The sequence below is a fragment of the Pseudophryne corroboree genome, chromosome 1, assembly GCF_028390025.1.
Source record: "Pseudophryne corroboree isolate aPseCor3 chromosome 1, aPseCor3.hap2, whole genome shotgun sequence".
Lineage (NCBI taxonomy): Eukaryota > Metazoa > Chordata > Amphibia > Anura > Myobatrachidae > Pseudophryne > Pseudophryne corroboree.
Genome location: NC_086444.1, coordinates 402,157,834 through 402,180,211, shown reverse-complemented (window position 1 = coordinate 402,180,211; position 22,378 = coordinate 402,157,834). Strand labels below are relative to the sequence as shown.

The following is a 22,378-nucleotide window of genomic DNA, read 5'->3' as shown; positions in this document are numbered from 1 at the left end:
CTATTTGTGTCAGCTCTTCCGGGCACAGTATCCTAACTGAGGTCTGGAGGAGGGTCTTAGTGGGAGGAGCCAGTGCACACCAGGTAGTCCTAAAGCTTTCTTTAGTTGTGCCCAGTCTCCTGCGGAGCCGCTAATCCCCCATGGTCCTTACGGAGTCCCAGCATCCACTACGGACTACGAGAAATAGATTTACCGGTGAGTAAAATCTTATTATATACATGTACAGCTGGTCACTGCACATGTATAGAAAGAGCCCCCGCCATGTTTTTGAATAATTTGAGCGGGACAGAAGCCTGCCGCCGAGGGGGCCGGGCTTCTCCATCAGCACTCACCAGCGCCATTTTTCTCCACAGCACAGCGCTGAGAGGAAGCTCCCCGGACTCTCCCCTGCTTACTGAGGTGACGGTGGGTTTTTCAAGAGGGGGGGGCACATAATTGGCGAAAAAAGTGTTATTTCAGCGCTACTGGGGAAACATTCTGTGTTTTGCCTGGGTTATATAGCGCTGGGGTGTGTGCTGGCATACTCTCTGTCTCTCCAAAGGGCCTGGTGGGGAACTGTCTTCAGATAAGAGCTTCCCTGTGTGTGTGGGGTGTGTCGGTACGCGTGTGTCGACATGTATGAAGTGGAAGGCTCACCTAAGGAGGAGGGGGAGTGTATGAACGTCAGATCTCCGTCGGCAGAGCCGACACCGAACTGGATGGAGATGTGGAATGTCTTGAGTGCTAGTGTAAATTTATTACACAAGAGATTAGACAAGGCTGAGGCTAGGGAACAGTCAGGTAGTCAGACCATGCCTGTCCCTGTGTCACCGGGACCATCCGGGTCTCAGAAGCGCACATTTTCCCAAATAATGGACACAGATACCGACACGGATTCAGACTCCAGTGTCGACTATGAGGAGACAAAATTACAGCCAAAAGTGGCTAAGGGGATTCGATATATGATTATTGCAATAAAAGATGTTTTGCATATCACAGAGGAACCCCCTGTCCCTGACAAGAGGGGTACACTTGTATAAGGAGAAAAAGCCTGAGGTCCCTTTTCCATCCTCGTATGAGCTGAGCGAGCTGTGCGAAAAGGCTTGGGAATCTCCAGACAAGAGGCTGCAGATTCCCAAAAGGATTCTTATGGCGTATCCTTTCCCGCAAACGGATAGGATACGATGGGAGTCTTCTCCTAAGGTGGACAAGGCTTTAATACGTTTATCAAAGAAGATAGCGCTGCCATCCCAAGATACGGCTACCCTCAAGGATGCTGCTGATCGCAGACAGGAGGTTACCATGAAGTCCATTTACACACATTCAGGTACGATTCTTAGACCGGCAATGGCGTCGGCCTGGGTTTGTAGTGCTGTCGCAGCATGGACAGACTCCTTATCTACGGAAATTGAGGCCCTAGATAAGGATACCATTTTAATGACCCAAGGGCATATAAAAGATGCTGCATTATATATGAGGGATGCTCAAAGAGACATTTGTTTGCTAAGTTCCAGAATAAACGCTATGTCTGTTTCTGCTAGGCGAGTCTTATGGACCCGACAGTGGATGGGTGATGCCGACTCAAAGAGGCATATGGAGTCTTTGCCTTACAAAGGTGAGGAATTATTTGGAGAAGGCCTCTCGGTTTGTCTCCACAGCTACGGCAGGTAAATTGAATTTTTTGCCTTATGTTCCCTCACAGCCTAAGAAAGCGCCTCATTACCAAATGCAGTCCTTTCGTTCGAATAAAAGCAAAAGAGTACGAGGATCGTCCTTTCTTGCCAGAGGTAAGGGCAGAGGAAAAAAGCTGCACACAGCTAGTTCCCAGGAACAGAAGTCCTCCCCTGCCTCTGCAAAATCCACCGCATGACTCTGGGGCTTCCCTGGGGGAGTCCGCTCAAGTGGGGAATCGTCTTCGGCTTTACAGCCACATCTGGGTTCATTCACAGGTGGATCCCTGGGCAATAGAAATTGTTTCTCAGGGATACAAGCTGGAATTCGAAGAGGTGCCTCCTCGACGGTTTTTCAAATCGGCTCTACCTGCGGCTCCCTCAGAGAGGGAGTTAGTGTTGAATGCAATACAAAAATTGTATCTTCAACGGGTAGTGGTCAAGGTTCCTCTACTGCAGCAAGGAAAGGGTTATTACTCAACCCTGTTTGTGGTTCCGAAACCGGACGGTTCGGTCAGACCCATTTTGAATTTAAAATCCCTGAACCTATTCTTGAAAAGGTTCAAATTCAAGATGGAATCACTCAGGGCGGTCATCGCCAGCCTGGAAGGGGGGGATTTTATGGTTTCCCTGGACATAAAGGATGCATACCTTCATGTTCCAATATTTCCTCCTCATCAGGCGTTCCTGAGATTTACTGTACAAGATTGTCATTACCAATTTCAGACGTTGCCGTTTGGGCTTTCAACGGCCCGAGGATTTTCACCAAGGTAATGGCGGAAATGATGGTGCTCCTGCGCAAGCGAGGGGTCACAATTATCCCATACTTGGAAGATCTCCTTATAAAAGCGAGATCTCGGGAGAAGTTACTGGACAGCGTGTCTCTGTCTTTGAAGGTGTTACAGCAACACGGCTGGATTCTCAATATCCCGAAGTCACAGTTGGTTCCTATGACGCGTCTGACCTTCTTGGGCTTGATTCTGGACACAGACCAGAAGAAGGTTTTTCTTCCAATGGAAAAAGCTCAGGAACTCATGACTGGTCAGGAACCTATTGAAGCCAAAACAGGTGTCAGTGCATCACTGCACTTGAGTCCTGGGGAAAATGGTGGCATCGTACGAAGCCATTCCCTTCGGCAGGTTCCATGCGAGGACCTTCCAATGGGACCTTCTGGACAAGTGGTCCGGGTCACATCTACAAATGCATCAGAGGATTACCCTGTCCCCCAGAGCAAGGGTGTCTCCTGTGGTGGCTGCAGAGTGCTTACCTCCTAGAGGGTCGCAGGTTCGGCATTCAGGACTGGATCCTGGTGACCACAGACGCAAATCTCCGAGGTTGGGGAGCAGTCACACAGGGAAGAAATCAAGGTCTTCGGTCGGGTCTAGAGACTTGTCTCCACATCAACATCCTGGAGTTGAGGGCCATTTACAACGCCCTACGTCAAGCGGAGGCATTACTTCGCGACAAACCAGTTCTGATTCAGTCGGACAATGTCACCGCAGTAGCTCATGTAAACCGCCAAGGCGACACAAGGAGCAGGGTGGCAATGGCGGAAGCCACCAGGATTCTTCGCTGGGCGGAAAACCATGTAAGCGCACTGTCAGCAGTGTTCATTCCGGGAGTGGACAACTGGGAAGCAGACTTCCTCAGCAGACACGACCTGCATCCGGGAGAGTGGGGACTTCATCAGGAAGTCTTCGCGCCGATCGCAGGTCGGTGGGTACTGCCCCAGTCTCAACGCAAAGTTAAAAAGGTATTGCGCCAGATCAAGAGATCCTCAGGCGATAGCTGTGGACGCCCTGGTGACACCGTGGGTGTTTCGGTCGGTCTATGTGTTTCCTCCTCTTCCTCTTATACCCAAGTTGTTGAGAATAATAAGACAAAGAAGAGTGAGAACAATCCTCATTGTTCCAGATTGGCCGCGAAGGACTTGGTATCCGGATCTACAGGAATTGCTCACAGAAGATCCGTGGCCTCTTCCTCTAAGGCAGGACCTGCTGCAGCAGGGGCCTTGTCTGTTCCAAGACTTGCTGCGTTTGACGGCATGGCGGTTGCACGCCGGATCCTAGCGGACAAATGTATTCCGGATGAGGTCATTCCTACTCTAATAAAGGCTAGGAAGGACGTGACATTAAAACATTATCACCGAATATGGAGAAAATGTTTCTTGGTGTGAGGCCAGGAATGCGCCTACCGAGGAATTCCATCTGGGTCGTCTCCTTCACTTCCTGCAAACTGGAGTGAATTTGGGCCTAAAATTAGGCTCCATAAAAGTTCAGATTTCGGCCTTATCCATTTTTTCTTTCAAAAGGAATTGGCCTCTCTTTGTAAAGGGAGTACTACATAATCAGCCTCCTTTTTGTACCTCCGGTGGCGCCTTGGGACCTTAACGTGGTGTTAAGTTTCCTTAAGTCACATTGGTTTGAACCACTTAAAACGGTGGAGTTAAAATATCTAACTTGGAAGGTGGTCATGTTATTAGCCTTGGCTTCGGCTAGGCGAGTTTCGGAATTGGCGGCTTTATCACATAAAAGCCCCTATCTGGTTTTCCATATGGATAGAGCGGAGTTGCGGACCCGTCCTCAATTCCTACCGAAGGTGGTCTCATCCTTTCATATGAACCAACCTATTGTCGTGCCTGTGGCTACTCGTGACTTGGAGGATTCCGAGTCCCTTGATGTGGTCAGGGCTTTGAAAATTTATGGATCAGAAAAACAGAAGCACTGTTTGTCCTGTATGCAGCCAAAGCAGACTATTGCTCGCTGGATCTGTAACACGATCCAGCAAGCGCATTCTACGGCAGGATTGCCGTTACCAAAATCGGTTAAGGCCCATTCCACTAGGAAGGTGGGCTCGTCTTGGGCGGCTGCCCGAGGGGTCTCGGCACTACAGCTGTGCTGAGCTGCTACTTGGTCGGGGTCAAACACCTTTGCAAAGTTTTATAAGTTTGATATCCTGGCTGAGGAGGACCTCCTGTTTGCTCAATCGGAGCTGCAGAGTCATCCGCACTCTCCCGCCCGTTTGGGAGCTTTGGTATAATCCCCATGGTCCTTACGGAGTCCCCAGCATCCTCTAGGACATTAGAGAAAATAAGATTTTAAACCTACCGGTAAATCTTTTTCTCGTAGTCCGTAGAGGATGCTGGGCGCCCGTCCCAAGTGCGGACTACTTCTGCAAGACTTGTATATAGTTATTGCTTAAATAAGGGTTATGTTATAGTTTCATCGGATTTGAACCGAAACTATGTTGTTTTTCATACTGTTAACTGGTTAGTTTAACACAAGTTATACGGTGTGATTGGTGTGGCTGGTATGAATCTTGCCCTTGGATTAACTAAAATCCTTTCCTCGTACTGTCCATCTCCTCTGGACACAGTTTCTCTAACTGAGGTCTGGAGGAGGGGCATAGAGGGAGGAGCCAGTGCACACCCAGAGTCAAAGTCTTTTTTAAAGTGCCCATGTCTCCTGCGGAGCCCGTCTATCCCCATGGTCCTTACGGAGTCCCAGCATCCTCTACGGACTACGAGAAAAAGATTTACCGGTAGGTTTAAAATCTTATTATTCCAAAATACGGAAAAATCCGATATCCAAAATACTTCTGGTCCCAAGCATTTTGGATAAGGGATACTCAACCTGTATCATCTTCACATTAATTTCTGGAGTGATGTGCTGGTATTTCATTCCTGTATCGGTCACTTGCTGATGAGAAAAGTGATTCCTGTTGCACCAGAGCCATGACCTTGTATACCAGGCCTCTTGGGGAGAGTATTGACTAAATTTGTATACATGTACACACTGACCTTTTTATTTTTATTTTATTTTTCTTACTGAATAAATGATTTTCTTCAATCTACTGTATAATCTTGCAGTAATATTCCTATTTATTGTAATACTCTTATAATTAAAAAGCATTTAATTGTTCTGGATTAACCACATGTAATCACCATTCTAGTTATAATTGGCAAGGGGTTCATTTTAGTGCTGGCAATCATCCAGTTATTTTGTTAGCAAAAAAAAATTGTAAAGTATAGCTGTCAGCCTCCTTGACTCCTACATAGCCTGGCTTACTTGGGCTGACCTAACTATAATACCCCTTTCACATCAGAAATGCAGGGGCAAAACCCGGGAATTCTGCCACGGGCTCATGCAGGGACATTCCTGGGTTGGCACCTTTCACACCAGCATTTTGAGCCGAGACATCCCGGGTCTGCACCTTTCATACTGAACCCGGGATGGCCCTGCATTTTCTGAAAATGGGCGTCTCAGAAAAAACACAAGACCAGGAAGTGCCCTGAATAGCCAATCAGCATCAGCAGAGGCATCCCGGGAAGGTGGGACATGTCCTTGCACCATTCACACTGTCCAGGTTCCAGGGAAGAACCCGGGACCAACCCTGGTCGATTGCAGGGTTGAAATGCAGGGACAGAAATCCTGGGATTTTGTCCCTGTACCCTTTCACACTGAGAAATTTCCCGGGTTGATGCGCGTTCATGTGTTTTAACACGGGAAATTTTGGGCTGTGTGAAAGGGGTATAAGTGGCTTGAAGGCAAAGACCCAAAACATAATGGAGGCAATAGATTTTGCTACACTGAATGAATGAGAAATAATATTCCTGTGATTTAGACTATGGCCCAGATGTATCAAACCTTGGAGAGTGATAAATTGTACTGTTATAAAGTACCAACCAATCATCTCATAACTGACATTTTTCAAACACAGACTGTAACATGGCAGTTAGGAGCTGGTTGGTTGGTACTTTGTCACCGTACAATTTATCACTCTCCAGGGCTAGCTAAATCTGGGCTTATATATTTTCACTCACGAAGGAGTCTATTCATGAAGCAGTGAAAAGAGTGGAGAAGTATGCCAGTGGAGAAGTTGCCCATGGCGACCAATCAGCATTGATATAACATTTATAAATTGAATACTATGAAATTATACAGAGCAGCTGTTTGGTTGCTGTGGGCAACTCCTCCACTGGATCACTTCACAGTTTTCACTGCTTCATGAATAGACCCCTAAGTGTCTACTTTACTAGGTACTCCCTTCTAGTACTCGGTAGAAACCCCTCTTTCCACGTTAACGGCCTGAATTCTTCATGGTATAAGTTGAAGAAAGTACAGAAAGTATTCCTTTAGATTCTGGTCCATGTTGGTACTATAGCATTAGGCAGTTAGTGCAGATGTGCCAGATTTATGCTGTAAATCTGTTGATCATGTTTGCATCTTTTCTTTTTTTTTTTAGTGTTGAGTTTTGGTTTATTATAATATAGAGGATCTATAATATTCTCGCCATCATTTTATAATTTAATTGTTGCATATTTTGCATGTACATGTGCGGAGGGTGTACTACGAATGGCCAGCTGTTGGGATCCCGATGCCCAGGATCCTAACAGCTGGAATGCCGGCAGCTGGGTGAGCGCAAAAGAGTCCCTTGCGGTCTTGCTGTGCTTGCCACGCTGCGGGCACGGTGGCGCGCATTTATTCGGGGACACCCCAAGAGGGAGAATAGTTGTCTGTATACTGTCGGTATTGTGACCGCTTGTCTCCTGACCGCCGGTCACACATACCCAACCCAGTCCTATGCCTGCATTTGCTTACATCAAAGTGGCCATGATGTTTTGCTATTTTAATCTTATTTAATCTGAAGTTACAGTTTTCCTTGGTGCAATGTTTTTTGATGTTGCCAAGCAAGTACTTTAAAACAGTTGGGGAAATGCAATAAATATTGCAGGGATGGAGTTCCTGAGTTAAGTGTCCGGATCTACTCAATTGTCTGTGCTGTAAACCTGCGACTAGTGGATTTCTGCTTGCACCCTGCAGTTTACGGTGACTATGCCCCAGGCAGTAGTCATGGTAAGGTGCATCTCCAGGGTTAAGTGCCAGGCATTTGACCCAGGAGCTACAGATGTGTCCTCATACATCTTGCCTCAGTATGCCACGTAGTGGGAAATGACTGGCGCGAGTAAACTGACAGGTCCCATGCAAATGTTAGCATTGGGCATTTATTTTTTTTGGCTGAATATTCATCTTATTCACATAGCTGTGCAAATAGGACACACAAGCAGATTTTACTGATTAAAAACGATTTGTGGCATGCCTATATTCTGTGTGCTGCTGTGGCTGTAACTCCATACGAAATGGTACGTTACACTGTTTTCTAGGAAAGCACTGTAACGTACCATTTTGTATGCAGATACAGCCACGATCGCACACAGAATATAGGTATGCTGCATATCATATTAATCAGCATACACTGCTTGTGTGTCCTATTCGATCGTTTGGCAAACAAGACCCATTTCAATAGATAAAGTCGCATGTAAAGACGCTAGGAGCTACTGAGTCTTGCCACGGCATGGCGTGACTAGAAGGGCAGTTTAACGTGCAGGGAGGCTAAATGTACAGTAAGCAGACAAATCTGTATATCACCACAATGCCAACTGAAATCCCTCCAATGACCTTATTGAATATGGTGTAGTGAAGTAGGAGATCACTTTTGATTTTTAAATTAATATTTCTCTGACGTCCTAGTGGATGCTGGGGACTCCGTAAGGACCATGGGGAATAGCGGCTCCGCAGGAGACTGGGCACAGCTAAGAAAGATTTAGGACTACCTGGTGTGCACTGGCTCCTCCCAATATGACCCTCCTCCAGACTTCAGTTAGAATCCTGTGCCCGGCTGAGCTGGATGCACACTAGGGGCTCTCCTGAGCTCCTAGAGAGAAAGTATATTTTAGGTTTTTTATTTTACAGTGAGATCTGCTGGCAACAGACTCACTGCAGCGAGGGACTAAGGGGAGAAGAAGCGAACCTACCTAACTGGTGGTAGCTTGGGCTTCTTAGGCTACTGGACACCATTAGCTCCAGAGGGATCGACCGCATGGAACCGGCCATTGGTGTTCGGTCCCGGAGGCGCGCCGCCGGCCCACTTACAGAGCCAGAAGCAAGAAGAATCCGGAAAATCGGCGGCAGAAGACATCAGTCTTCACCAAGGTAGCGCACAGCACTGCAGCTGTGCGCCATTGCTCCTCATGCACACTTCACACTCCGGTCACTGAGGGTGCAGGGCGCTGGGGGGGGGGCGCCCTGAGAAGCAATAAATACACCTTGGCTGGCAAATATATCACAATATATAGCCCCAGAGGCTATATATGTGATAAATACCCCTGCCAGAATCCATAAAAAAGCGGGAGAAAAGTCCGCCGAAAAAGGGGCGGAGCTATCTCCCTCAGCACACTGGCGCCATTTCTCCCTCACAGCTCCGCTGGAAGGAAGCTCCCTGGCTCTCCCCTGCAGTCTACACTACAGAAAAGGGTAAAAAAGAGAGGGGGGGGGGGCACTAAATTTAGGCGCAATATACATATAGCAGCTATAAGGGGATATAATTTAGTTAATCCCTGATTTTATATAGCGCTCTGGTGTGTGCTGGCATACTCTCTCTCTGTCTGAGGAGACTTATGTGGAGGAGGAGCAGGTGCCTATAAATGTGTTGTCACCCCCTGTGGGGCAGACACCGGAGTGGATGGACTTGTGGAAGGAATTACGCGAAAGTGTCGACTCCTTACATAAAAAATTTGACGACATGCCAAATGCGGGGCAGCCGGCTTCTCAGCCCGTGCCTGCCCAGACGTCTCAAAAGTCATCAGGGGCTCTAAAACGCCCGCTACCTCAGATGGCAGACACAGATGTCGACACGGATACTGATGCCAGTGTCGACGACGAAGAGACTAATGTAATGTCCAATAGGGCCACTCGTTATATGATTGAGGCAATGAAAAATGTTTTACACATTTCTGAGGTGACCCCAGGTACCACAAAAAAGGGTATTATGTTTGGGGAGAAAAAAAACTACCAGTAGTTTTTCCCCCTTCTGAAGAATTGAATGAAGTGTGTGAACTAGCGTGTGCTTCCCCCGATAAAAAATTGGTAATTTAAAAAAAATTACTAATGGCGTACCCTTTCCCGCCAGAGGATAGCTCACGTTGGGAAACACCCCCTAGGGTGGATAAAGCACTTACGCGCTTATCAAAAAAGGTGGCACTGCCGTCCCAGGATACGGCCGCCCTAAAGGAACCTGCTGACAGAAAGCAGGAGGCTCTCCAGAAAGCTATATATATATACACACACTGGTATTATACTGAGACCAGCTATTGCCTCAGCATGGATGTGCAGTGCTGCAGCTGCATGGTCAGACTCCCTGTCAGAAAACATTGACACCCTAGACAGGGACACTATATTGCTAAACGTAGAGCATATTAAGGACGCTGTCTTTTACATAAGAGATGCACAGAGGGATATTTGCCGGCTGGCATCAAAAATAAGTGCACTGTCCATTTGTGCCAGGAGAGGGTTATGGACCCGGCAGTGGACAGGTGATGCAGATTCTAAAAGGCACATGGAAGTTTTGCCTTATAAGGGTGAGGAGTTGTTCGGGGATGGTCTTTCAGACTTAGTGTCCACAGCAACAGCTGGGAAGTCAGCATTTTTGCCACATGTTCCCTCACAACCAAAGAGAACACCGTATTATCAGGTGCAGCCCTTTCGCCCCCAAAAGAGCAGACGGGGTAGAGGCGCGTCCTTTCTGCCCAGAGGCAGAGGTAGGGGAAAAAAGCTGCAGCATACAGCCACTTCCCAGGAACAAAAGTCCTCCCCCGCTTATTCTGCTAAGTCCGCCGCATGACGCTGGGGCTCAGCAGGCGGAGCCAGGTACGGTGGGGGGCCGTCTCAAAAACTTCAGCAATCAGTGGGCTCGCTCACAGGTAGATCCCTGGATCCTTCAAGTGGTATCTCAGGGGTACAGGCTGGAATTCGAGACACCCCCCCCCCCCCCCCCCCGCCGTTTCCTCAAATCTGCCTTACCAACGACTCCTTCAGAAAGGGAGGCTGTGTTAGAGGCAATTCACAAGCTGTATTCCCAGCAGGTGATAGTCAAGGTGCCCCTACTTCAACAAGGACGGGGTTACTATTCCACAATGTTTGTGGTACCGAAACTGGACGGTTCGGTGAGACCCATTTTAAATTTGAAATCCTTGAACACATATTTAAGAAAATTCAAGTTCAAGATGGAATCGCTCAGGGCGGTTATTGCAAGCCTGGAAGAGGGAGATTACATGGTATCTCTGGACATCAAGGATGCTTACCTGCATGTCCCCATTTACCATCCTCACCAGGAGTACCTCAGATTTGTGGTACAGGATTGTCATTACCAATTCCAGACGTTGCCGTTCGGCCTGTCCACGGCACCGAGGGTATTTACCAAGGTAATGGCCGAAATGATGATACTCCTTCGGAAAAAGGGAGTTTTAATTATCCCATACTTGGACGATCTCCTGATAAGGGCGAGGTCCAGAGAGCAGTTGTTTGTCGGCGTAGCTTTATCTCAGGAGGTGCTACACCAGCACGGTTGTTCAGTGGGACCTGTTGGACCAATGGTCCGGATCGCATCTTCAAATGCATCGGTTGATAACCCTGTCTCCAAGGACCAGGGTGTCTCTGCTGTGGTGGCTGCAGAGTGCTCATCTCAGAGAGGGCCGCAGATTCGGCATACAGGACTGGGTCCTGGTGACCACGGATGCCAGCCTTCGGGGCTGGGGTGCAGTCACACGGGGAAGAAACTTCCAAGGACTTTGGTCAAGTCAGGAGACTTCCCTACACATAAATGTTCTGGAACTGAGGGCCATTTACAATGCCCTAAGTCAAGCAAAGCCCCTGCTTCAAAACCAGCCGGTTCTGATCCAGTCAGACAACATCACGGCAGTCGCCCATGTAAATCGACAGGGCGGCACAAGAAGCAGGACGGCGATGGCAGAAGCCACAAGGATTCTCCGATGGGCGGAAAATCACGTGTTAGCACTGTCAGCAGTGTTCATTCCGGGAGTGGACAACTGGGAAGCAGACTTCCTCAGCAGGCACGACCTCCACCCGGGAGAGTGGGGACTTCATCCAGAAGTCTTCCAACTGATTGTAAACCGTTGGGAAAAGCCACAGGTGGACATGATGGCGTCCCGCTTAAACAAAAAGCTAGAAAAATATTGCGCCAGGTCAAGAGACTCTCAGGCGATAGCTGTGGACGCTCTAGTGACACCGTGGGTGTACCGGTCGGTTTATGTGTTCCCTCCTCTTCCTCTCATACCCAAGGTACTGAGGATAATAAAGAAAAGAGGAGTAAGAACTATTCTCATTGTTCCAGATTGGCCAAGAAGGTCTTGGTACCCGGAACTTCAAGAATTAATCTCAGAGGACCCATGGCCTCTGCCGCTCAGACAGGACCTGCTGCTGGAGGGGCCCTGTCTGTTCCAAGACTTACCGCGGCTGCGTTTAACGGCATGGCGGTTGAACACCGGATCCTAAAAGAAAAGGGTATTCCGGAGGAAGTCATTCCTACGCTTATTAAAGCTAGAAAAGATGTAACCGTACAACATTATCACCGCATATGGCGAAAATATGTTGCGTGGTGTGAGGCCAGGAAGGCCCCAACGGAGGAATTCCAGCTAGGCCGATTTCTGCACTTCCTACAGTCAGGGGTGACTATGGGCCTAAAACTGGGTTCCATTAAGGTCCAGATTTCGGCTCTGTCGATTTTCTTCCAAAAAGAACTGGCTTCACTGCCTGAAGTTCAGACATTTGTCAAGGGAGTGCTGCATATTCAGCCTCCTTTTGTGCCTCCAGTGGCACCGTGGGACCTCAACGTGGTGTTGGGTTTCCTAAAGTCACATTGGTTTGAGCCACTCAAAACCGTGGATTTAAAATATCTCACGTGGAAAGTGGTCATGCTTTTGGCCTTGGCTTCGGCAAGGCGTGTGTCAGAATTGGCGGCTTTGTCATGTAAAAGCCCCTATTTGATTTTCCATATGGATAGGGCAGAATTGAGGACTCGTCCCCAGTTTCTTCCTAAGGTGGTATCAACGTTTCACTTGAACCAACCTATCGTGGTGCCTGCGGCTACTAGGGACTTGGAGGACTCCAAGTTACTGGACGTAGTCAGGGCCTTGAAAATTTATGTTTCCAGGACGGCTGGAGTCAGGAAGACTGACTCGCTATTTATCCTGTATGCACCAAACAAGATGGGTGCTCCTGCTTCAAAGCAGACTATTGCTCGCTGGATTTGTAGCACAATTCAGCTTGCGCATTCTGTGGCTGGCCTGCCGCAGCCTAAATCTGTAAAAGCCCATTCCACGAGGAAAGTGGGCTCTTCTTGGGCGGCTGCCCGAGGGGTCTCGGCTTTACAACTTTGCCGAGCTGCTACTTGGTCAGGGGCAAACACGTTTGCAAAATTCTACAAATTTGTTACCCTGGCTGAGGAGGACCTTGAGTTCTCTCATTCGGTGCTGCAGAGTCATCCGCACTCTCCCGCCCGTTTGGGAGCTTTGGTATAATCCCCATGGTCCTTATGGAGTCCCCAGCATCCACTAGGACGTCAGAGAAAATAAGATTTTACTCACCGGTAAATCTATTTCTCGTAGTCCGTAGTGGATGCTGGGCGCCCGTCCCAAGTGCGGACTGTCTGCAATACTTGTATATAGTTATTGTTAACTACAAGGGTTATTGTTGAGCCATCTGTTGAGAGGCTCTGTTGTGTTCATACTAGAGATGAGCGCCTGAAATTTTTCGGGTTTTGGTTTTGGGTTCGGTTCCGCGGCCGTGTTTTGGGTTCGAACGCGTTTTGGCAAAACCTCACCGAATTATTTTTGTCGGATTCGGGTGTGTTTTGGATTCGGGTGTTTTTTTCCAAAAACACTAAAAAACAGCTTAAATCATAGAATTTGGGGGTCATTTTGATCCCAAAGTATTATTAACCTCAAAAACCATAATTTACACTCATTTTCAGTCTATTCTGAATACCTCACACCTCACAATATTATTTTTAGTCCTAAAATTTGCACCGAGGTCGCTGTGTGAGTAAGATAAGCGACCCTAGTGGCCGACACAAACACCGGGCCCATCTAGGAGTGGCACTGCAGTGTCACGCAGGATGTCCCTTCCAAAAAACCCTCCCCAAACAGCACATGACGCAAAGAAAAAAAGAGGCGCAATGAGGTAGCTGTGTGAGTAAGATTAGCGACCCTAGTGGCCGACACAAACACCGGGCCCATCTAGGAGTGGCACTGCAGTGTCACGCAGGATGGCCCTTCCAAAAAACCCTCCCCAAACAGCACATGACGCAAAGAAAAAAAGAGGCGCAATGAGGTAGCTGTGTGAGTAAGATTAGCGACCCTAGTGGCCGACACAAACACCGGGCCCATCTAGGAGTGGCACTGCAGTGTCACGCAGGATGGCCCTTCCAAAAAACCCTCCCCAAACAGCACATGACGCAAAGAAAAAAAGAGGCGCAATGAGGTAGCTGACTGTGTGAGTAAGATTAGCGACCCTAGTGGCCGACACAAACACCGGGCCCATCTAGGAGTGGCACTGCAGTGTCACGCAGGATGTCCCTTCCAAAAAACCCTCCCCAAACAGCACATGACGCAAAGAAAAAAAGAGGCGCAATGAGGTAGCTGTGTGAGTAAGATTAGCGACCCTAGTGGCCGACCCAAACACCGGGCCCATCTAGGAGTGGCACTGCAGTGTCACGCAGGATGTCCCTTCCAAAAAACCCTCCCCAATCAGCACATGATGCAAAGAAAAAGAAAAGAAAAAAGAGGTGCAAGATGGAATTATCCTTGGGCCCTCCCACCCACCCTTATGTTGTATAAACAAAACAGGACATGCACACTTTAACCAACCCATCATTTCAGTGACAGGGTCTGCCACACGACTGTGACTGATATGACGGGTTGGTTTGGACCCCCCCCCAAAAAAGAAGCAATTAATCTCTCCTTGCACAAACTGGCTCTACAGAGGCAAGATGTCCACCTCATCTTCACCCTCCGATATATCACCGTGTACATCCCCCTCCTCACAGATTATCAATTCGTCCCCACTGGAATCCACCATCTCAGCTCCCTGTGTACTTTGTGGAGGCAATTGCTGCTGGTCAATGTCTCCGCGGAGGAATTGATTATAATTCATTTTAATGAACATCATCTTCTCCACATTTTCTGGATGTAACCTCGTACGCCGATTGCTGACAAGGTGAGCGGCGGCACTAAACACTCTTTCGGAGTACACACTTGTGGGAGGGCAACTTAGGTAGAATAAAGCCAGTTTGTGCAAGGGCCTCCAAATTGCCTCTTTTTCCTGCCAGTATAAGTACGGACTGTGTGACGTGCCTACTTGGATGCGGTCACTCATATAATCCTCCACCATTCTATCAATGTTGAGAGAATCATATGCAGTGACAGTAGACGACATGTCCGTAATCGTTGGCAGGTCCTTCAGTCCGGACCAGATGTCAGCATCAGCAGTCGCTCCAGACTGCCCTGCATCACCGCCAGCGGGTGGGCTCGGAATTCTGAGCCTTTTCCTCGCACCCCCAGTTGCGGGAGAATGTGAAGGAGGAGATGTTGACAGGTCGCGTTCCGCTTGACTTGACAATTTTGTCACCAGCAGGTCTTTCAACCCCAGCAGACCTGTGTCTGCCGGAAAGAGAGATCCAAGGTAGGCTTTAAATCTAGGATCGAGCACGGTGGCCAAAATGTAGTGCTCTGATTTCAACAGATTGACCACCCGTGAATCCTTGTTAAGCGAATTAAGGGCTGCATCCACAAGTCCCACATGCCTAGCGGAATCGCTCCGTGTTAGCTCCTTCTTCAATGCCTCCAGCTTCTTCTGCAAAAGCCTGATGAGGGGAATGACCTGACTCAGGCTGGCAGTGTCTGAACTGACTTCACGTGTGGCAAGTTCAAAGGGCATCAGAACCTTGCACAACGTTGAAATCATTCTCCACTGCACTTGAGACAGGTGCATTCCATCTCCTATATCGTGCTCAATTGTATAGGCTTGAATGGCCTTTTGCTGCTCCTCCAACCTCTGAAGCATATAGAGGGTTGAATTCCACCTCGTTACCACTTCTTGCTTCAGATGATGGCAGGGCAGGTTCAGTAGTTTTTGGTGGTGCTCCAGTCTTCTGTACGTGGTGCCTGTACGCCGAAAGTGTCCCGCAATTTTTCTGGCCACCGACAGCATCTCTTGCACGCCCCTGTCGTTTTTTAAAAAATTCTGCACCACCAAATTCAAGGTATGTGCAAAACATGGGACGTGCTGGAATTTGCCCATATTTAATGCACACACAATATTGCTGGCGTTGTCCGATGCCACAAATCCACAGGAGAGTCCAACTGGGGTAAGCCATTCCGCGATGATCTTCCTCAGTTGCCGTAAGAGGTTTTCAGCTGTGTGCGTATTCTGGAAAGCGGTGATACAAAGCGTAGCCTGCCTAGGAAAGAGTTGGCGTTTGCGAGATGCTGCTACTGGTGCCGCCGCTGCTGTTCTTGCGGCGGGAGTCCATACATCTACCCAGTGGGCTGTCACAGTCATATAGTCCTGACCCTGCCCTGCTCCACTTGTCCACATGTCCGTGGTTAAGTGGACATTGGGTACAACTGCATTTTTTAGGACACTGGTGAGTCTTTTTCTGACGTCCGTGTACATTCTCGGTATCGCCTGCCTAGAGAAGTGGAACCTAGATGGTATTTGGTAACGGGGGCACACTGCCTCAATAAATTGTCTAGTTCCCTGTGAACTAACGGCGGATACCGGACGCACGTCTAACACCAACATAGTTGTCAAGGACTCAGTTATCCGCTTTGCAGTAGGATGACTGCTGTGATATTTCATCTTCCTCGCAAAGGACTGTTGAACAGTCAATTGCTTACTGGAAGTAGTACAAGTGGGCTTACGACTTCCCCTCTGGGATGACCATCGACTCCCAGCGGCAACAACAGCAGCGCCAGCAGCAGTAGGCGTTACACGCAAGGATGCATCGGAGGAATCCCAGGCAGGAGAGGACTCGTCAGACTTGCCAGTGACATGGCCTGCAGGACTATTGGCATTCCTGGGGAAGGAGGAAATTGACACTGAGGGAGTTGGTGGGGTGGTTTGCGTGAGCTTGGTTACAAGAGGAAGGGATTTACTGGTCAGTGGACTGCTTCCGCTGTCACCCAAAGTTTTTGAACTTGTCACTGACTTATTATGAATGCGCTGCAGGTGACGTATAAGGGAGGATGTTCCGAGGTGGTTAACGTCCTTACCCCTACTTATTACAGCTTGACAAAGGGAACACACGGCTTGACACCTGTTGTCCGCATTTCTGGTGAAATACCTCCACACCGAAGAGCTGATTTTTTTGGTATTTTCACCTGGCATGTCAACGGCCATATTCCTCCCACGGACAACAGGTGTCTCCCCGGGTGCCTGACTTAAACAAACCACCTCACCATCAGAATCCTTCTGGTCAATTTCCTCCCCAGCGCCAGCAACACCCATATCCTCCTCATCCTGGTGTACTTCAACACTGACATCTTCAATCTGACTATCAGGAACTGGACTGCGGGTGCTCCTTCCAGCACTTGCAGGGGGCATGCAAATAGTGGAAGGCGCATGCTCTTCACGTCCAGTGTTGGGAAGGTCAGGCATCGCAACCGACACAATTGGACTCTCCTTGTGGATTTGGGATTTCAAAGAACGCACAGTTCTTTGCGGTGCTTTTGCCAGCTTGAGTCTTTTCAGTTTTCTAGCGAGAGGCTGAGTGCTTCCATCCTCATGTGAAGCTGAACCACTAGCCATGAACATAGGCCAGGGCCTCAGCCGTTCCTTGCCACTCCGTGTGGTAAATGGCATATTGGCAAGTTTACGCTTCTCCTCCGACAATTTTTTAGGTTTTGGAGTCCTTTTTTTTCTGATATTTGGTGTTTTGGATTTGACATGCTCTGTACTATGACATTGGGCATCGGCCTTGGCAGACGACGTTGCTGGCATTTCATCGTCTCGGCCATGACTAGTGGCAGCAGCTTCAGCACGAGGTGGAAGTGGATCTTGATCTTTCCCTAATTTTGGAACCTCAACTTTTTTGTTCTCCATATTTTATAGGCAGAACTAAAAGGCACCTCAGGTAAACAATGGAGATGGATGGATTGGATACTAGTATACAATTATGGACGGACTGCCACGGTTAGGTGGTATAAAAAAACCACGGTTAGGTGGTATATATTGTAATACAATTATGGATGGACGGACTGCCTGCCGAGTGCCGACACAGAGGTAGCCACAGCCGTGAACTACCGCACTGTACACTGGTTGATAAAGAGATAGTAGTATACTCGTAACAACTAGTATGACTGACTATGACGGTATAAAGAATGAAAAAAAAACCACGGTTAGGTGGTATATATTGTTATACAATTATGGATGGACGGACTGCCTGCCGAGTTCCGACACAGAGGTAGCCACAGCCGTGAACTACCGCACTGTACACTGGTTGATAAAGAGATAGTAGTATACTCGTAACAACTAGTATGACACTATGACGGTATAAAGAATGAAAAAAAAACCACGGTTAGGTGGTATATATTATAATACAATTATGGATGGACGGACTGCCTGCCGACTGCCGACACAGAGGTAGCCACAGCCGTGAACTACCGCACTGTACACTGGTTGATAAAGAGATAGTAGTATACTCGTAACAACTAGTATGACACTATGACGGTATAAAGAATGAAAAAAAAACCACGGTTAGGTGGTATATATTATAATAATACAATTATGGATGGACGGACTGCCTGCCGACTGCCGACACAGAGGTAGCCACAGCCGTGAACTACCGCACTGTACACTGGTTGATAAAGAGATAGTAGTATACTCGTAACAACTAGTATGACTATGACGACGGTATAAAGAAAGAAAAAAAAATACCACGGTTAGGTGGTATATAATTATACAATTATGGATGGACGGACTGCCTGCCGAGTGCCGACTGCCGACACAGAGGTAGCCACAGCCGTGAACTACCGCACTGTACTGTGTCTGCTGCTAATATAGACTGGTTGATAAAGAGATAGTATACAACAATATACTACTATACTGGTGGTCAGGCACTGGTCACCACTAGTCACACTGGCAGTGGCACTCCTGCAGCAAAAGTGTGCACTGTTTAATTTTAAATTAATATAATATTATGTACTCCTGGCTCCTGCTATAACAACCTGCAGTGCTCCCCAGTCTCCCCCACAATTATTATAAGCTTTTATACATTGATGTGCAGCACACTGGGCTGAGCTGAGTGCACACAGACTGAGTCACACTGTGTGACTGCTGTGTATCGTTTTTTTCAGGCAGAGAACGGATATATTAAATAAAAGTTAACTTAACAACAACTGCACTGGTCACTGTGGTAAACTCTGTCTGCACAATCTCTCTCTCTCTCTCTCTCTCTCTCTCTCTCTTCTAATCTATTCTAATGGAGAGGACGCCAGCCACGTCCTCTCCCTATCAATCTCAATGCACGTGTGAAAATGGCGGCGACGCGCGGCTCCTTATATAGAATCCGAGTCTCGCGAGAATCCGACAGCGTCATGATGACGTTCGGGCGCGCTCGGGTTAACCGAGCAAGGCGGGAAGATCCGAGTCGCTCGGACCCGTGAAAAAAAAAGTGAAGTTCGTGCGGGTTCGGATTCAAAGAAACCGAACCCGCTCATCTCTAGTTCATACTGTTAACTGGGTATATTATCACGAGTTATACGGTGTGATTGGTGTGGCTGGTATGAGTCTTACCCGGGATTCAAAATCCTTCCTTATTGTGTCAGCTCTTCCGGGCACAGTATCCTTACTGAAGTCTGGAGGAGGGTCATAGTGGGAGGAGCCAGTGCACACCAGGTAGTCCTAAATCTTTCTTAGTTGTGCCCAGTCTCCTGCGTAGTCGCTATTCCCCATGGTCCATACGGAGTCCCCAGCATCCACTACGGACTACGAGAAATAGATTTACCGGTGAGTAAAATCTTATTTTTAATATACTATGATTTTGGCGCTCATGTTGAATTGGGTGTATGCCCATTTACTTAGTGGAAGTTGGGAAACTTAAAACTTGCATGGTGAATGCCTATGCATGCAGATTTTCGTGCTGGCTCCTCCTTACACTAGTAGTATTGCGATATGGAAGGTAGGGGCGCGTTAAGAGGATGTGTTACTGTAATTATGACTGATGCAGATGTGCATTGAGACACGGATACAGTTTCCAGTAGTTTTGTAGGTGCCCAAAGGCTGGTCCAAATACACACCCACAGTTTGCACTGATTGCAGATTCACCTCTGAAGCTTTTTTCATTCCCTATATTATTATTATTATTTCCTTGGGGTATCTTTGAATACATTTTTTTGCTGCCTTTAATTCGAGCACAAGAAGAGTATCCCTGCTGTATTATAGAGAATTTTATGTGTGTTGTGATCAGAACAAATGTAAGCAAATTTTACTTTTGCTGGTTGGTTGTCAGCATATTTGGGTATAAGCACGCCTGATGTACACTTAGGGGGTCATTCCGACCCGTTCTTACGCAGCTGCCTTGCGACAGTCGTGGCCGGGCAGCGTCTAGGGTAACGAAGATAGCGTTCGCAGCGGCGAACGCAAGAAGATTGACAGGAAGAGGCCGGCCGGAGGTGGCAACTCACCGTTTCCTGGGAGTGCTGAAGAAAACGCAGGCGTGTCTGGCCGAATGCAGGGAGGGATCCTGACGTCCGCTCCAGGAAGGATCGTCGCAGCGGGTGAGTAAGTCTTGAGCTGTAGGCGGCAAACTACCTGATCGCAGCAGTGCTGAAAGTAGCCTGCTAGCGATCATGTCGGAATGACCCCCTTAGAGCATCTGCTTATGGCGCATTGGGAGGTGGGTGTAAATAAGTCCTTATTATATGAAGCTTTTTAGAACATTCTTTTGCATCCAACGCCGGTGTCCCATTTTTTTAGAAAAGAATTGAGTTCTTGGCGGAATTTTTTTTGGAAAATGCATGTCTAATATACCATACTAAATGCAATTATTGTATCTTATTACAGGACATTGAAGAGCTGGATCCACGGGGCAGGACCCCATTGCATCTTGCAGTTTCCTTAGGACATCTAGAATCAGCCAGAGTTCTTCTAAGGCACAAGGCAGATGTCACAAAAGAAAATCGGGATGGATGGACTGGTAAAACTAGTGTATTTACCATGGTGTAGTCAGTGGTTCCAAAACTTTTTTGAATCACGGCTCCCTAGAGTTTCAGAAATGTTTTCACAGTACCCCTAGGCCAAACGTTTTTTGAGAAAATTAGAAAGAAATACTAAATTAAGTAAATTGTGTTTGTATGTCATAAATTATTTGGTGAGGGAAAGGATTTGTTACTGTTTAGTCACATACTTTATGTTTGGCAGAAACCAGCACTGGTTTTGCCTATTACATTGTCCATAAATAACTGTAATTGGTCCTGGACCACCATTCCAAGGCACCCCTGCAAGTGCCCCGAGGCATCCCAGGGTGCCACGGTACACAGTTTAAGAACCACTGCTTTAGGGCTCTGTTGTGCAGATATTGTACAAAGTAACAGATGAGACAGAAACAGTTTATATTCCAAATTAAACTTTGTTTCAAGTAACTTTCTTAGTTAAACGTATTCTATGTGAGGTTCCTTGACTCTCCTCCATGTTCTAGCTACAGATGTTTCCTTACATCCTTGCTGCAGTCATGTTAAACAGCCCTTGAAGTTGCGCCATACCGTTGCGGGACTCTAGCGCTGAGCTTCTTTTTTGGGGTATTTTCCTGTGCATGCGTCCTAGTTGCAGAGTAATGCAATAAGACACACAAGGAGATCCTGTTGATTTAAAATTATATTAATCATGCCTATATTTTGTTTGTAATTGCGGCTGTGTCTGCATCCAAAATGCCATGTTACAATGTTTTCTAGGAAAACACTGTAGCATAGCATTTTGTTTGCAAGTACAGTCGCAGTCACACACAGAATATAGACATGCTCATATAATTTTAATCATCAGAAGCTGCTCATGTGTTCGTGTCTTGCTTTAAAACTAAGACGCATTATCGCGGGAAAAAAATGAAAAAAAGACGGTCGGTGCTACAGAGTCACACGGCACACGCACGTAAAGTGTAACGCGACTTGAAGCGCACGGAGCAAAGATGTAAGAGCACACATCTGTAGCAGAGATCTATTATACAGGGATGTTCATCTGTAGCAGTTGCCGCCACTAGGTTTCCACTTGTTCCTCTAGAGGACATTCTTGCCACCAAGGTAGCTAAGAGGGGCCCCTCGCTAGGGCTGCTTAGTTGTTAGTAGATGGGGCACACAGTTGTGTGTGTGTGTGTGTGTGTGTGTGTGTGTGTGTGTGTGTGTGTGTGTGTGTGTGTGTGTGGGTTCTTTCACATATATTACAAATGTATGGGCAAAGAAAACTGCCTGTAATAGGGTAATGTGATAATGACCATCCTGCTTGTGCACCCTGGTTGAGTTGCAGTTAGTCTTCTCCTGCAGCTCCTGGCGGTGCTCAGCTTCCTTCTCCGGTGCTGCTCTTCTGACTCTGTAACCTCTAAGTACTGTTTTCCTCCACCAAATGCCCCCCTACAGTGCCTTTTCTGGTTGGGCATGGATTCCCTGCTATGCTTCCCCATAGTGTGCAATGTGAAGCTGCATGTGGCATGGAAACTCCAGAGCTGCTGCTTTCCCCTGCCTGGAAGTTGTTGGCTGAGCTCTCAGCTGCTGGGTCCAGATACCAGTTTCCTCTGACCCAGCACAGCTTTATTGTTAACACCTAAAAGTCACACTGCATTCAGCCACCATTGTCTCTAATGTTAAAGAGCCGGGCTGCAGGTAGCAC

The 22,378-nt window shown here is 47.7% G+C and overlaps 1 protein-coding gene across 2 annotated transcripts in view; it reads left to right on the top strand.

Moving 5' to 3' along the window:
• Positions 1–22,378, top strand: part of ANKRD13A (ankyrin repeat domain 13A) — a 227,682-nt gene that overhangs the window by 42,426 nt on the left and 162,878 nt on the right. For both annotated transcript variants that reach the window (XM_063913226.1, XM_063913225.1), the window contains exon 2: positions 20,567–20,699. In XM_063913226.1, coding sequence (XP_063769296.1) covers positions 20,567–20,699 — 133 coding nt within the window. The remainder of the gene's footprint in view (positions 1–20,566; positions 20,700–22,378) is intronic.